Here is a 14,426-nt window from a genome sequence, read left to right as displayed (position 1 = left end):
TATAGCTACCCATTTACCCATTTATGTAGTGCAGTCGCACTTAGTCGGGCGTCTTATGCCTGTCTTATTTATGTAAAAAAAAAAAAATCCGTACTTAATACTGTATTTAATTTTTTTGTCACGTTTAGCCAATTTTTATAAACATTTATAAAAATTCATATAAACATTATATTTATTTCAACATGTAGGCTATATAAATATATTTGTAGGCATCCTCGAAATTTCCGTCAGGCATATATTCTGCCGCCTCGATTGAAGGGTCCTTCGCTGGAGGTGACATTCATTGAAGGGCCCCGGTTTGTGGAGAGAAGCGGCGAATAAATCTTCACAGTTCAGAGAAATCATGGCCCAGGCGGTACAGAAATTTGTGGCTAAAGTGCCAACGTTGGTCGGCGGTAAGAACAATTTCCTTTTCCTTAAGCGGTAACGTTAGAAGATTTATTTCTTTGTAACATTTGTTTCGAGTTGAATACTTCTGGTTTCCGCAGCTGTTAGAACAGGCCCCGTAAATGAGCAAATCATGCATTAGATGAATCAAACAATGCATTTATTATATACACGACACGTGTGATTAATTCGCTGGCGTTTTGTGCCAGCAAATGACCAATTGTGCTAGTTAATGTTTTGGTGTCCTGTCTTGTCTAAAGCGGCCATAATTCTTGAATAGTTAGCTCGCACCTCTACAGCAGTTATGCTGAGGTTGACAGTGGCAGAACAGTCGCACAATGTCAACATATGTAGATGCCTTCAACTCATATGTTTATCGTTCACTTGACCTTTGCTTTGTGATGTTTCTCTTTTTAAATCTGAATATGTCTTATATATATTGTGTGTTTACTTTTGATATTGATATTTTGCAGCTGCTGTGAACTACTCCAAGCCCCGGCTATCCACATTCTGGTATTACGCCCGTGTGGAGCTTGTGCCTCCCACCCCTGCCGAGATCCCCAAGGCCATCAGCGGCTTCCAGGATCTCCTCAAGGGCTTCCAGTCAGGACGGCTCGGTCAGACCACAGTCAGGGTTAGTATGGATACTAGTATGGATCAATTCTGGGTTGCATTGCAAATTGAACTTTATAGTGAAGCCCGACAACGTCGGCACAAAATAATTACTTAAATGTATTTTTCACAACGCATCTGCTTGGGCTGAGTGACAATTGTCATGTGATTGTTTTAAATATGTATTCATTTAAAAATGGTGCATTGTTACACAGACACCATGTTCGGAAAGACTTTGGAATTACATTGCAGCATGCATATATTTTAAGAAACGTTGCCCTAAACCTGCTCCTTTAAACATTTTAAATAAAACATTGAAGCCAATACACAGCTGTGTGTGTAACTGTGTAAATAGAAATTCTGTCCCATTAATTACTCCGCCTCATGTCGTTCCAAACCCGCAAGACCTTCGTTCATCTTCGTACCACAAATTAAGATATTCTTGATGAAATCCGAGAGCTCTCTGACCTTTTTTCATTTTTTGGATGAACTAACCCTGGCACGAGCCCTCTGGATTTCAATTCCTATCTGCACTTTCAACTGAGTAGCACTTCAATATTTTCTAATAAATGCAAACTTGATTTAGCTATTGTATCAGACTAAGCCTGTTAAATTGCCAAACTGTAGATACATTTCATTGTCACAGAGACAGAGTAAGATTTAGCTGTTCATTATCATTGTTTGGCAAGCCAGATTATTAATAGTTCCAAGAATGTTTGTAATGTTTCTCATTACTTTAATTTCCTTTTTTTTTGCCACAGGATGCTCTGAGGAATGGACTTGTTGCCACAGAAGTTCTGATGTGGTTCTACATCGGGGAGATCATCGGGAAAAGAGGCATTGTTGGCTATGATGTATAAATGTGGACTGTACTGTTTGCTTGTTCTCGTTGCTAAGTTTTGTCTTTATCAGAATTCTTGGAATCCAGGAACTAAATAAATGAATATTATTAAAGAACAGCTTTGCTTATTTAATTCAAATGAGCTTTTAATAATATTGTAGTCAGTGCAACCAGGATAATGGTAAGCTGAATTACAATATTGTTGAATTCTAGGATGATGATTAATAGTTCCCATCACAGTTTAGTTCTTGATGACTTTTACTTGTAGACAAACCTTCAAAATGTTTCCTCTCGTCTTGATTTAAATGAGTGAAAATGTAATTGTGGGATGGATCTTGTGTTGACCGATGTGTGAGATTCAGTCTCCTAGAGTGAGACGTAGATAACAACTTTTTTTTGTATACATTATTTGGAATATAGATTTATCTTGGCATATACAAAAAATACAATTATGTAATGATTGACATCTCTTCACGCTCCTGTTTTTCTGATAGCATCCGCATAACATTTCCCAAATATTTGTGGAACTCCTGTCGGACATCTTCAGGCTCTTCCTCAAGGTTTGAGTGAATGAGAGGCAGCTTGTTTAACTGTGGGGCTACACAGAGGATAAAATACATTTTTTTTTTTTTTTTTAGAAAGTCATATGCACTCAAACTTTAACCATCAGCTGTATTTGAAGGGTTGATCAAGAAGAAACAATTTCAAACAAAAAAGCAAATGCCAGCACCATATTACAATCTGCTGCATTAACATGAATTGCACCCAGGTCTTCATCAGAATCAAGATCTTATTCCTAGACTCCTTAAATACTGACACATTAAAACTGCAGAGAGGATAAGTTACCTAATGGTGGATGGGTAGTGTCCGCTCCGCTCCCTGGTTTATGATGTGCTATGAGCAGACACTGAGCTTCCAATAGTCCCTGTGAGGAGATGAATGTAGAGTGCCAGGTCTCGATTTCCTTTAGATGACTGGGCACATCTGGGTTAAATACAACAACTACACCATTGGAGTCTTTCATTAAAGCTGGCCAGCATGATTCAAACCTGTGCACATACAATACTGAATGAATTCACTAAAGAAAGAAAATAATTGTTTGAAGTTGTTCAGGAAAGTGGTCTACATTTGGTCAACTTACTTGAAATCTCCCGCACAATCCCATAGTTCCACTTCACATGCTGAATTTTTGTTGCCATTAACTAAACTGTGTGATTCAAACTCGAGTATCCTAACAAAGGGAATTAAATGTCATATTTGAGTATGTAACAAAAACAAAACGTTTGGCCAGGCAGCCAAAACATTTATATTTATTGCAACAAAATCTTTAAAATCAACCCACCTTACGCCTTGTGTTGGGCTGTAATAATCAGCTCCAATTGATTCCGTTGTGTCGGAGAGAAAATTGGCCAATGCTGTTTTTCCACACTGTCGACATGAAATATTAAAATGTAGTGATATACACAAAACATACACCGCATTCTACACTCAATCAAACGGTTTACCTCGTTTGGTCCAATGACTAATATTTTCACCTTCACCATCTTGACGTATCGACAGAATAAAAAGACAAGGGAGAGATTTTTGACTAGAAACCCTTTTTTCTAAAACTAGCTAGGAGCTAACTTAGCTACTAACAAAGATAACAATTTGACGTGCACAAAAGAAAAAAAAAGAAACGAAATACAAAACGTTTAATTAACGTGTCAAATCAGCGCGAAATTTCTACCAATATATAGGCAGCTAGGTGAAGAGCATGGTGGGTTAGGGGGTTAGCTCATAATGGCTAACGTAAACAACTCGTTTCCAAGGCGATTATGCAGAAGTTATAAAACACGCGTCGCAGATTCGCCAAACCTCATATTAATTGAAAATAAATTCTTAATAAAAAATTAAGAAATGTATTTCTTAATTCATTGATCAATTAAAAAAATAACAGCCGCATTTTTTCCAATTAGTTGTCAGGAAATATAAATAACTTTTTAAGACAACCCCTGGCAAACAGAAACCAAACTTGTATTGGACATAAATGATTGTTTATTGTATACAATTACAACTTATAAAACACACGTGACAGCTTGCCCCTACTCGGCATTTATGAAAAATTCTCATTAATATTGGAATATTGGAAAATTGGAAAAATCTGAATTTTTCAGTTGTTTTTGTGAACCAGCTTTGGCTATTGAAAAACAACGTGTGTAGCATGTGATCATAACCCAGACTTGAATTCCATGTCCTAAACGTGGTGTTAAAAAGTGATTTCCAGATATAGCCCAAAGTGGCTAGTTGTTAAGTTGTATTTCTTCTTATAGCCACATGAGGACAGCACACATCTGTTGATATCTGCCATCATACCATGGCCATGCGTACAAAACAAACTGTCCCGCAGAGCAGGTTTTTGTCTTCAAAAATAACACGTAGGCCTACGCCCAAGTGAAGGAAGTTTAAAACTAAATCGGGTAAGTTAATATAAAGTAACCTTAACATTGACAAGTTTCCAGATAGCCCCCCCCCCCCAAACAAAATAAAGGAGAGGGATATGATATTTTGAAAAGCGTGTCCGAAATTGTAACTATTGAGTGTTTTTGTTTAATTTGTGGGATTCAGTTTATATACAGACACTTTCACCCCCACCCCCACCATGTTAGGTCATTTAAGCAGGACAAACACGTCTTGTTAAAATAAATGATATCTTATTTTTACTGCCAATACATGTCATTTGTCATTATATTTTTCTTACCAGTAAAGTCAGAGCATCCAGAAGTAGGAAACGCCCACTATGACCAACAAAACAGCGACCTTTGACGTCCAGCAATTGTTAAACTTCTATAAGTACGTGACCACGTTATACTTTTATTAGAGCTGTGAATCAGTTTGGCACTGTTCAAAAGTTATTATGTTAGAAAAACACAATAACTTTTTAGGTAGGTTTTTGGAACAAATAATGTATGTTAATTTTATGTTTTATGTTACAGGCTACAAAAACCCTTTGAATGGCTGTATAATGGCAGCCAGAGGACTGTGTATGAGTAGGTACTGCTTGGCCTGTTTACAGCTTTCTACAATGCACATCCTCTGTGAGTCATTTAAAACAGCATTTTCTTTAGTCATTATGATCATTCAAAATCTCCACGTTGTAATGATTGTCTAAAACTTGATCACACAATGTGAAAATCAGATGAGCTTTGGTAATGTAGTGTCTTCATACTGTAAATGTGTCTTTTGTTAAACTAAGATGATCTTCTGTCCTTGGTAATTTATTGCCATCATTTTTGTTAAAATGTGGTGAATTGGTGGTTTCAGCAGCAAAAACACAAGACCACATTAACATGATTATTTAATGAGAGACCAGTTTGTATAACAACTTTAAAACTTTATTGAAATATAAAGATGTCATTTCTGTATAATGTTGCTTTACAATGACAATGAGAATAGCTCTTGCTTTTGGATACATGCATTTAAAATAATATTAACTTAAGAAGATTTTTGCATCTTGAAGAGTTTTTCTTCATTTAAGCCTTCATTTAGGAGAATCTTTTATATTCTGCAGATAGGATAATTACTGAAAAGTTAAAAATTCTTTCAGAACCTGTTAAAATTGTTTAAACGGCTGACAAATGGCTTTCGACATAAAAAAAAATCAGAACAAAGAGCAAAAATGTCTGTCCTTCACTTCAAATTCTTCATGAAAAGCACACAACTATTGTAGTGTTTATTTTAATTGACAGATCTTGACTGACGTTCCAACCCCAAACCCAGGATAGAGGGGCTCACTAAATGTGGTCTCGAAACGATAGAGACGTGTCATAGTCTCACCAATACTGTAGAAGGCCAACACCCCTGCAGAGTGGTCCAGAAAGACCCCTATTCTTGAAGAGTGAGGACCACTAACAGCCTTGTCTACCCTGTTATGCCAGGCCGAGTACCCTGTGTCAGAGCAGAGGAGGCTCCAAGACTTATCGTTGTAGCCCAGCAAGCACAGGGAGCCTTTACCCTTACGGCTAATGCCCCGATAGGCCACGCCAATCGAGAATTCTCCACTCCACTCGATTTCCCAGTAGAAACGGCCACCTGACAGAGCCTCACGACACAGCACCTGGGCAAAGCTATCGAAGCGATCCTGGTTTTCTGAGTATGGCTGCAGGTCCCGGGTTCTAATCACCTTCCGGTTTCCTTCAGATAAGTACAGCTCCTTATGCGCCGTGTGGGGGTCTATTCTCAGCTGACAGTAGTCTGGAGATGAGTAGAAAGATAAAGGTTGCTTTAATGTGTTGCTTTTAACAGATCGTTGTATATCTTCCTTGGTACATATTTAAATACTTAAAAAAAAGTAATTGGGACTAGAATCAATAATAATAAATTCTGACCAATACAGATAAGCTGAAGGTTATTTTCATGTTCTGGCTGACAACAAATAAATGTACAATATTAATTCTATACTATTTTGTCAAAAAAAAAAAAAACCCTGCTAAAATCTACAATCAGCCAAGTTTTAAATACAATAAATTTAGGCATCACAACATCATAATGTGCATTATGAAAAATGTATATTCATTTTGAGATTTGCTAAAGGTGTTATTAAATTATTAGTGTTTTAAAGATTCATTTTAATTGTGTAAATATAAAATAATAAAAGTTAGATGATCTCAATATAAAAATAGAGAAAATATGCAAGTATGATTCAATTCCCAGTATATTTTTAATATCTACTGATAACCAATATGGCACTGTTATATTGTGCATCCCTAATTGTGAGAAACACAAGGTGTGACAAACATTTGGATTTGAGAATTGTTTAGATACTTACATTTTAGAAAATCAGATCTGGTCCTGGGTTCTGCAGGAGGTGAACTGTCCACTGTATGAACTTCTTTAACTGAACACAAAGAGAAATGCACACTTTATTATGCCATATCCCATATGCATACTACCGTTTAAAAGTTTAAAGGTCCCATGGCATGACATTTTCATTTTATGAGGTTTTTCAACATTAATATGAGTTCCCCTAGCCTGAATATTGTCCCCAAGTGGATAGAAATGTTGATCGGTGTAAACCCGAGTTCTGGCTGTCTCTCTCTGCCTTTGAGAAAATGACAGGCCAGACGAGCCAATCCTGAAGTCTCCTGGTTTGACGTCCAAGCAGGAACGGTTACCTCCCTTTCCTCCGCCCAGAGAATCTGGCACGCCCATGCAAACGCTCGCGAGATCATGGGTTGTGAACGAGTGAATGCTGGCAGTTTCTCAGTGTTTGGATGTACAAATGAAAACAGAAGTCTTTTTTCAGTTCCTTCTGATCTGTGATCAGTGATTTCTGATGTGTAGCTCATTATTTATTATTCGTGCACACAATGCGGCTTCTCTCTCTCCAGACAGAACGGTGTTTTCGTGTTTTCTATCTTGTGAGTCAGTGTTTTTGTACGTCCTCGTCGCGTCTATCGGTTCTAAAATGTGCATACAGTCATGAGTTTCTGCTCAACATCGGCATCACACACGCCGAAGCTCGGGCTGCACTGGCCGGTGGCCTTCAACATCCCCGACCCCCAGTACTGCATCTGGCCCACAGCGGAGGCACCAAACGCGGCGTGAGATTAAGCAGAAGGGGGGTAAGCGTGAGCATATTCGGGCTAGCCAGCCTAGCCCCACAATAAACTGGATTACATTCGATTACTGCTGTTGTGTCTTTGTTTGCGCTGTGTACTCAACGCGCGTCACTGACGCTTTTATTTTATTTTAAAAATAATGCTATTATCAACACTTACTTTTAACTCGTTCATCTCGACAGCTGTAATTGTACTTTGCATGTGTTACAAAGTTGGTAATAATGATGAAGACGGACTCGGTGTGACTGGGACTCGTGTTTATTCAGAACTCTCAGATACAAACACAATAAACTCGCGCTTACTGACAGCGCTCTCATAACTCAGTAGTTACTATAAATAACTTTGTTAGCAATCGCTGAGCTCCGTCTCTGGTACATTAGTGATGTCCGGTTCGGGAACGATCTTTCTTTTGAACCGGTTCTTTTTAGTGAACCGAATCAGTTCACCAAATCAGACTGAATCGTTCTAAACGGTTCACGTCTCCAGTCAGCGCTGATCCATAATTTACTAAAGTTACTAACTTTCTGACATGAGTGACAGTCCCTCCGACTAGAAATAGACTAATAACCTGAAGTATATGCTGTAACTATAACAGTTCAGACATGCTGAGAACTGATGTGAAGTGAACTCAGGTCCAGCCGTCTCTCTGGCAGCAGCTCGTGACTGCTCGTGCTCGTGCCTCGTAGACCTCGTTAAACCACGCCCCCTCCGCTCATTTAAAATGCAAAGATGTCAGCCAATCACAACAGTGGGCGTTTTTACTGAAGTCTCACAGCAGACACGCCTCTTGAAGCAGGGCATTCAGCCACAGGGCAAACAGCAGTATAGAAAAAATGCCTTTTATTTCTAAATTATGACATTTTATGATGTAAAAGTCATACTAACAATATAAGTACACCTCAGGACACATTATAAAATAATAGAAAAATGCCGTGCCATGGGACCTTTAAGTTTCAAATAAATGCTGTTCTTTTTCTATTCATCAAAGAATCCTGAACAAAAATATCATGGTTTCCACAAACAGCACAATGATAAAAACTGCACAACTGTTTTCAACATTGATAAAATAAATAAATGTTTCTTGATAATCAAATTAGCATATTAGAATGATTTCCTAAGTATCACGTGACACTGAAGTAATGGCTGCTGAAAACTTCTTTCAAAAAACATTAATACATCTTACCAACCCCAAATTTTGAACGGTAATGTATTTTGTCATGTTTCTTTTTTCTTTACCATGTTTGTAGATTGTATTGTCTCCAGCCATGTGTTATTAATGTAAATGAATATACAAGTAAGTATTTCATTTATGTCTTACCTCTGGTACTTTTCTCCTTGGTGCGATTCTCCACAGTGTACACTGGTACGTCGTTCACTGTTATAAAAAGTAGGAAAACTTGCATTTACAATACATTACTTTTTTTAAACATGAAATGCTTGATTTATGCAAGCAGATCTGAATAAGGCACTAAATCCTATTGTTTCAAACTCTATAAATAGAGTTGAATAGCTCTTTTTTTATCATTTGAACTTTGCTCAGTGAATTGGAAACAGTCGAATAATTCTAAACCCTGTTTACACTCTCCATGTAATAACATGACTTCCTTGCTAAAGTCATGTGTAGTAGTTACCAAAAGGCCTAATGTATCACAGTTAAAGACTGATCTATTTATTTAATTACACAGCTGTACCCTCCAACTCATAAAAATAGAGGGCAGTGTGTTCAGATCTGCAAGCAAGGGCAACTTCACCCAACAACTATGCCTGTGTCTGATGTGCGGTGCAGTGTGTGCTCTGACCTGATTTTGAGATCTTTCGCAGTTCATCTCTGCCCAGCTCCTCCAGCTTCTCTTTGATCTCAGCCACGGCTTTCCTGGCTGCACTGAAGGAAAAGTCTGGATTCAGGGACACTCTGGGTATGAAGCCGTCATCAGTCGGTGTGCAGAGATAATTGAAATTCTGTTTAAAAGGAGAGAAATCTCAGTACATGCAATGTGTAGTATAGTGGTGGAAGCCTTGATTACTGAAGGGTAATTGCCTTTTATCTAATGTCTTATGAAACTTTTTAATGTGAATAAGGAGTGATGCCAAAAAGTCTTTTTGGTGTCAAATATCATGATCCCCGTGTGGGGAACCCCTTTCCTGAAATATAAAAGCAGCTATATATATATATATATAGTGTATGTATAGTGTATATAAGGGGCCATTTTTACTGCACAAGGAGAATGTTTTTTTATTATTTTTAATCAAAATCTTAGAAAAACATTTTTTGAAAAACTCTCCTAAAGTACCTGTAAGAAGTGAATGTGATCCTCAGTGCTGTAAAGCTGTTTAAGTCCAGTCTCTTTCTTCTTCAGTTCTTCAATCTCCAGCTCCAGTCTCTCCATCAGTCCCTCTGCCTGACTGAATGCAGCCCTCTCATTGATGTTGATCAGTTTGGTGACCTCTGACCTCATCCTCTCAATGGAGGTGATCATCTCATCAAACATCTTCTTGCTTTCGGCCATTGCTCTTTGTGCTGAGCTCTGTGGTAAAAATGAGTCAAGTTTAAGAGTCCATTGTCAATTCTTTTAGTAGGAAACAGTGTCTGTTTTAGTGCAGCCGTTGTGCAAGAACAACTTCCAGATAACATTTACAACTCGTTAAAATGACTGTTAATACAACAAAATAGCCATGTATCAGCATGTATCTAGAGAGCGAGCATCTAGATTGCCCCCTGAAGAACAAAAGAACAATTATGGCCACTTACAAGGACTGTTTGCTTTCCCAGATTGAAACAGTTACACACTGGCTTAACAGATCTTAACAGATCAGTCTTGTGCCATATCACCTTTGCCCAGATAAAGCAGTTAGGTTGTTCTCATTTGGTCTAATGCGTTACGGTGTGTCCTCGATATGATGAGTCGCGGCGATAAAATGAACTGTTACAAGTGAGCCTGAAACTTACTTTGAGAGAATCCACCGCTGTCTTCAGCTCCTCCAGTTCTTTGGTCCTCTGCTGGCATTTTTGTTTGATCTCCGCCTGGGACACTCCAAGAAGTTTCTTTCCATGAAACAAGAGAACACATACCTTAGTCTTTGTTGACATAGATTCAATTACAAAACAAACTCTTTTTGTTATTGATCACCATCTTTAAGTCAATTCTGTGAATGTACAGCAACTCTATGTACTTTCACGTCACAGATCTTCACGTATGATATTTGTATGTTATGCTTTTCTCTAGAATTCGAAGAACCTGCTTCACATGGATGCCTTTATCTTCGAAAAGAGAGGGGGAATGTTAATCACTCCAGGAATGTAAAACTAGCTGGGTCTGCTTGCCGGAGAGACATTTCAAGGTGCACACGCTCAATTCTTTAGGGAAAGAGGAGGGGGCTTCAGAGCAACCCCTTGCCAAGCTCACCGAACCATTCTTCAAGATAAGCTTGAAGGAATGTGGAGAATCTGGGGAGGGGGTGAATAAAAGTGTGTATGTGTGTGTGGTGTGTGCCATGGGACATGAGGACTTAAATCTGGAATTCTCTGTGTTTAACAGAACAAACAAACCATTTGCAATTAGTGCCTGCTATAAGTATTAGATTATAGATATAATTACTGTATCTAAACAGCACGCGTGACAGTTCAGTCAAAACAGTACAAAACACATCAACTGCTATGCTCCCTCCTTGTCTCAAGCTTGTTCAGTACTAATGAATTGAAGGAAAAGCTTTGAAATCTTAAACCTTTGAAGGTCTTCCTTCCATTCAACACTCCAGATGGAAAGGTAAACATCTGGCCAGTATCTATAAATAGCTTTGGTTGAAATGTTTTCACTGTCCTCACAATAGTTTTATGCAGTGACGCAGTTTTGATTGAGCAGTTTTTCTTGTGAAACTTAAGTTTGAAGAGGCGGTTGTTCACATTTCTTTCAGCTATACTCATCTGCTGAAGTTTATGATGACTTTGGGTCAAGGTACAATAGGCAGTGCGCTGTTTTTTTTCTCGCCCGTAGTGCGTAGTGGGAGGTTGGGGATGGTCTGTAAGCTCCCGCCTGATTTTCTAGAATACACATTCCTTGCCTCTCCCCACAAAAGAATACAGACCTGCCCTGTTTTTCATCCCTCGTTGCTCATAACAATTATTTTTCTTGCACAAAAACAGATCTTCTCAGAAAGGCGGCCAGGTTAGGACAGTGTTTAAATCAAGTTACCTCTGAGTTGTCCATTGTAGGGGAACACACCCTTTTTGTGACTCCTATAGTTTGGAAGTTGTATTGGAAAAACTTTATCTGGATAGAAGTTTCACTAACCACGCTACCTTTCTATCGGTTTAATCATCATCTCCTCCCAGTTTTTAATAAAGACCTGGATCAGCGTGTTTGCGATAACACAGAACCGGTTATACGGTGTATCTACATGACTTCTTGGCAGCTTTTTTTGAAGAAGACCTATGTTATACAATCTCAAGAACATTTCTTATGAATTAATAAAATCATATACCTAAAAATTCAACTTGTAACCCTCCCAGCCACCACTCTATCATCACAGTTAAGTTTACTCAAACAGTCAATTTTCCTTACCTGTTTTTCACTCCTTTCTGCTTCGGCTGAGACTATGTCATGACCCTTGTGTTCGCTTACAGTACAGAGGGCGCAAATACACATCTGGTCCGTACGACAGAACAGCTCTAGGCTCTTCTGGTGCTGAGGGCAGATCTTACGGTCCAGGTTCCCCAGCTCATCCACCAGCTTGTGCCTCTTGAAGGTGGCAGACTCGTAGTGGGGCTTCAGGTGCTTTTCGCAGTAAGAGGCAAGACAGTTGAGGCAGGACTTGACTGCCTTGAAATTTTTTCCAGTGCAGAAGTCGCAAGGAACATCCCCAGGGCCAGCATAGCTTCCATTAGTAGGAGGCATTAAGTTTAAGCCGGTCTTCTTAATCTTCTCCGCAACTTTGGTGAGAGTGGCGTTTGGCCTCAGCACAGGTCTCTGGGTGAACGTGATCCGACACTGGGGACAGATGTAGATGCCAGTGTAATCAGCCTCATTCCAGTAGCCGCTGATACAGTCCATGCAGAAGCTGTGACCACACGGAATCGCCACAGGGTCCCTCAGGAGCTCCGTACATAGAGGGCAGCTAAAGTAATCTGAAGACATTTGATCAGCCATATTTTTTGTTCTCTATTCAAAAACAAACACCTGAAATGTTTCCGAGAGAGAAAGAGGAGCCAAACGCTGCGTCGCTGGTGTTTTACTACTGACAGCCTTGAGTTTCTGAATTCCTCAGGTTATTAGTTAAAGGAAGCAAAGCCCTCCCCTTTGTACTGAGGGTGTGTGTTGAAGAGAGGAAGGAAGGGAGACGGACAGACAGAGAGAGAGAGAGAGAGAGAGAGAGAGAGAGAGAGAGAGAGAGAGTGAGTTTAGAGCACAACCCAGCTCAGATAAGCAGGTTGAGCCAGGAGTCTTGAGAGAGAGAGAGAGAGTGTGAGGGAGGGACCAGGGGTGGAGTGAAAGACAGAAGAAAAAAGGTACAGTTGAGAATGAATGAATTGTAGTACAAAGCAAGGCCATCCAGGATGAAACCTAAACATGAAAAGCTCTCTGTTTTACACACACAAACTGCTTATCCATTAGCTGAGGGGCTGAAGGACATTTGCATCAGTTACACTAAAACCACAGTCTGTTAATAATTGGCCATTCCTGGTTGGCTTTGATATGTTACATAGTTTGTTTATCGCCTGATACTCGCTTGCTTTCATTCTTTAAATGATATTTGGTTCAATACTGCTACTTGAGCTTAGATAAATAATGGAGCTTTTGAATTTTCAGATTTAATATTTGAAATGTGTTTATTTAAATGCTTAAGTCATTCTGTAAAGCAGTATGTAATCTGGCATATAAAGTTGCCACTGTAAAATGTATTGCATTGAAACTGTCTTTTTCACAACACCAAGGCATGTGCTACTCTGCTCACTGCACTAAGCAAACAATAGTAACAGACAGGCTACGAGGTGAGTTTGATCTGAATGTATGAACTAAGGCCAGTAGAACTGGATTGGGTGTTGCAGACTTGAAAATACGTCATCAGTTTGTTTTCGATGGGTGTGTTAGAAAAAAGAATGAACAATATTTCAGTTTTTTTAAGAATATTTCAAACCTGTAACAGTTGACATTATCAAAATAGTTTGTCCTAGCTACAAATATTTGCACATTGGCACTATCCTTGACACACTACTACTATATTTATCTGCACAGGTAATTGCCACTAACATAAAATAGGCACTCTTTGTAAGTCCCAGAGGTGATACAGAGTTTTTCATGAACATAAATATAAAGGTTGAAGACAATATTTAAAGTTATCTAATGAACTGTAATTGAATTAAACCTGATTTTTTTGAAAAGTGTGCAATAATATGAGAGCATGAGTTACAGTAGGCCTATGTGTGAAATCACACACACCTCTTTTAAATTCTTTTAAGCACTGTTACAGGTACAACTTGGAAGCAGAATAATATAATTTATAATTTTATATTATTTTATAACACCATAATACATCATGCAGGGTAATTAAAAAATTATACTACTTAAAGGGATAAATCATTCATTTACTCACACTCATGTCGTTCCAAACCTGTATGATACTAGCCTGGTATATATATATATATAATATTTTCTAAATGTTAATTTAAAAAAAACTATTGTGAAAACATAATTTTTTCCTCTCGCGATAAGTAATTCCAAAAATCATGGTGATGCATGTTGGTATGTTTACACCGCACTAGCCATTATTTTTAATCGAAGGAGGCGGAGACATGTTATCCAAGCATTAATGAAAGGAAAGCCCCTTATACTTGGGAGCGGCCACAAATGAGTTGTTTCTTGGAGGTTATATACACGATTTCAAAGAGGAACTGTAGCCTGGTGTCCATTACAGATTCCAGTATTCCCATAATTCTTTTTCTTTTAGGAGTTTAGTAAAGAACTCTCAATCACCTGGAAAAAACCCTTTTG

General features: G+C 38.5%; 3 protein-coding genes across 3 annotated transcripts; 1 reads left to right on the top strand and 2 right to left on the bottom strand.

Moving 5' to 3' along the window:
* The first annotated feature begins 254 nt into the window (after positions 1–254).
* On the top strand, positions 255–1,956 carry atp5l (ATP synthase, H+ transporting, mitochondrial F0 complex, subunit g). The gene is made up of 3 exons (XM_079814178.1): positions 255–395; positions 861–1,021; positions 1,761–1,956. The coding sequence occupies exons 1-3, from the start codon at positions 344–346 to the stop codon at positions 1,857–1,859; spliced, it is 312 nt and encodes a 103-aa protein (XP_079670304.1). The 5' UTR covers positions 255–343; the 3' UTR covers positions 1,860–1,956.
* Positions 1,957–1,971: 15 nt separating this feature from the next.
* Positions 1,972–3,642, bottom strand: ift22 (intraflagellar transport 22 homolog (Chlamydomonas)). The gene is made up of 5 exons (XM_079814177.1): positions 3,346–3,642; positions 3,183–3,268; positions 2,982–3,071; positions 2,687–2,889; positions 1,972–2,438 (listed from the first exon to the last, which is right to left on the bottom strand). The coding sequence occupies exons 1-5, from the start codon at positions 3,382–3,384 to the stop codon at positions 2,290–2,292; spliced, it is 567 nt and encodes a 188-aa protein (XP_079670303.1). The 5' UTR covers positions 3,385–3,642; the 3' UTR covers positions 1,972–2,289.
* Positions 3,643–5,160: 1,518 nt separating this feature from the next.
* Positions 5,161–12,858, bottom strand: ftr82 (finTRIM family, member 82). The gene is made up of 7 exons (XM_079814986.1): positions 12,000–12,858; positions 10,388–10,483; positions 9,732–9,965; positions 9,240–9,399; positions 8,759–8,815; positions 6,648–6,716; positions 5,161–6,073 (listed from the first exon to the last, which is right to left on the bottom strand). Exons 1-7 carry the CDS (start codon positions 12,582–12,584, stop codon positions 5,553–5,555), a joined length of 1,722 nt encoding a protein of 573 aa, XP_079671112.1. The 5' UTR covers positions 12,585–12,858; the 3' UTR covers positions 5,161–5,552.
* Positions 12,859–14,426: the final 1,568 nt, after the last annotated feature.

Source organism: Gobio gobio (assembly GCF_949357685.1).
Source record: "Gobio gobio genome assembly, chromosome: 4".
NCBI lineage: Eukaryota > Metazoa > Chordata > Actinopteri > Cypriniformes > Gobionidae > Gobio > Gobio gobio.
The sequence above is the reverse complement of the archived record's forward strand: the minus strand, read 5'-3'. Positions and strand labels throughout refer to the sequence as shown.

Bases quoted from the DNA above. Each gene is read 5' to 3' on its own strand.
- ift22 (XM_079814177.1), bottom strand. From the start codon at position 3,384: ATGGTGAAGGTGAAAATATTAGTCATTGGACCAAACGAG. The intron at 3,269-3,345 runs GTAAACCGTTTG...TCATGTCGACAG, and splicing joins TAGTCATTGGACCAAACGAG to TGTGGAAAAACAGCATTGGC. The intron at 2,439-2,686 runs GTAACTTATCCT...TCCTCTGTGTAG, and splicing joins CACTACCCATCCACCATTAG to CCCCACAGTTAAACAAGCTG.
- ftr82 (XM_079814986.1), bottom strand. From the start codon at position 12,584: ATGGCTGATCAAATGTCTTCAGATTACTTTAGCTGCCCTCTATGTACG. The intron at 9,966-10,387 runs GTAAGTTTCAGG...TTTTTACCACAG, and splicing joins CAGCGGTGGATTCTCTCAAA to AGCTCAGCACAAAGAGCAAT. The intron at 9,400-9,731 runs GTACTTTAGGAG...CCTTTTAAACAG, and splicing joins ATCACATTCACTTCTTACAG to AATTTCAATTATCTCTGCAC.
- atp5l (XM_079814178.1), top strand. From the start codon at position 344: ATGGCCCAGGCGGTACAGAAATTTGTGGCTAAAGTGCCAACGTTGGTC. The intron at 396-860 runs GTAAGAACAATT...GATATTTTGCAG, and splicing joins AGTGCCAACGTTGGTCGGCG to CTGCTGTGAACTACTCCAAG. The intron at 1,022-1,760 runs GTTAGTATGGAT...TTTTTGCCACAG, and splicing joins TCGGTCAGACCACAGTCAGG to GATGCTCTGAGGAATGGACT.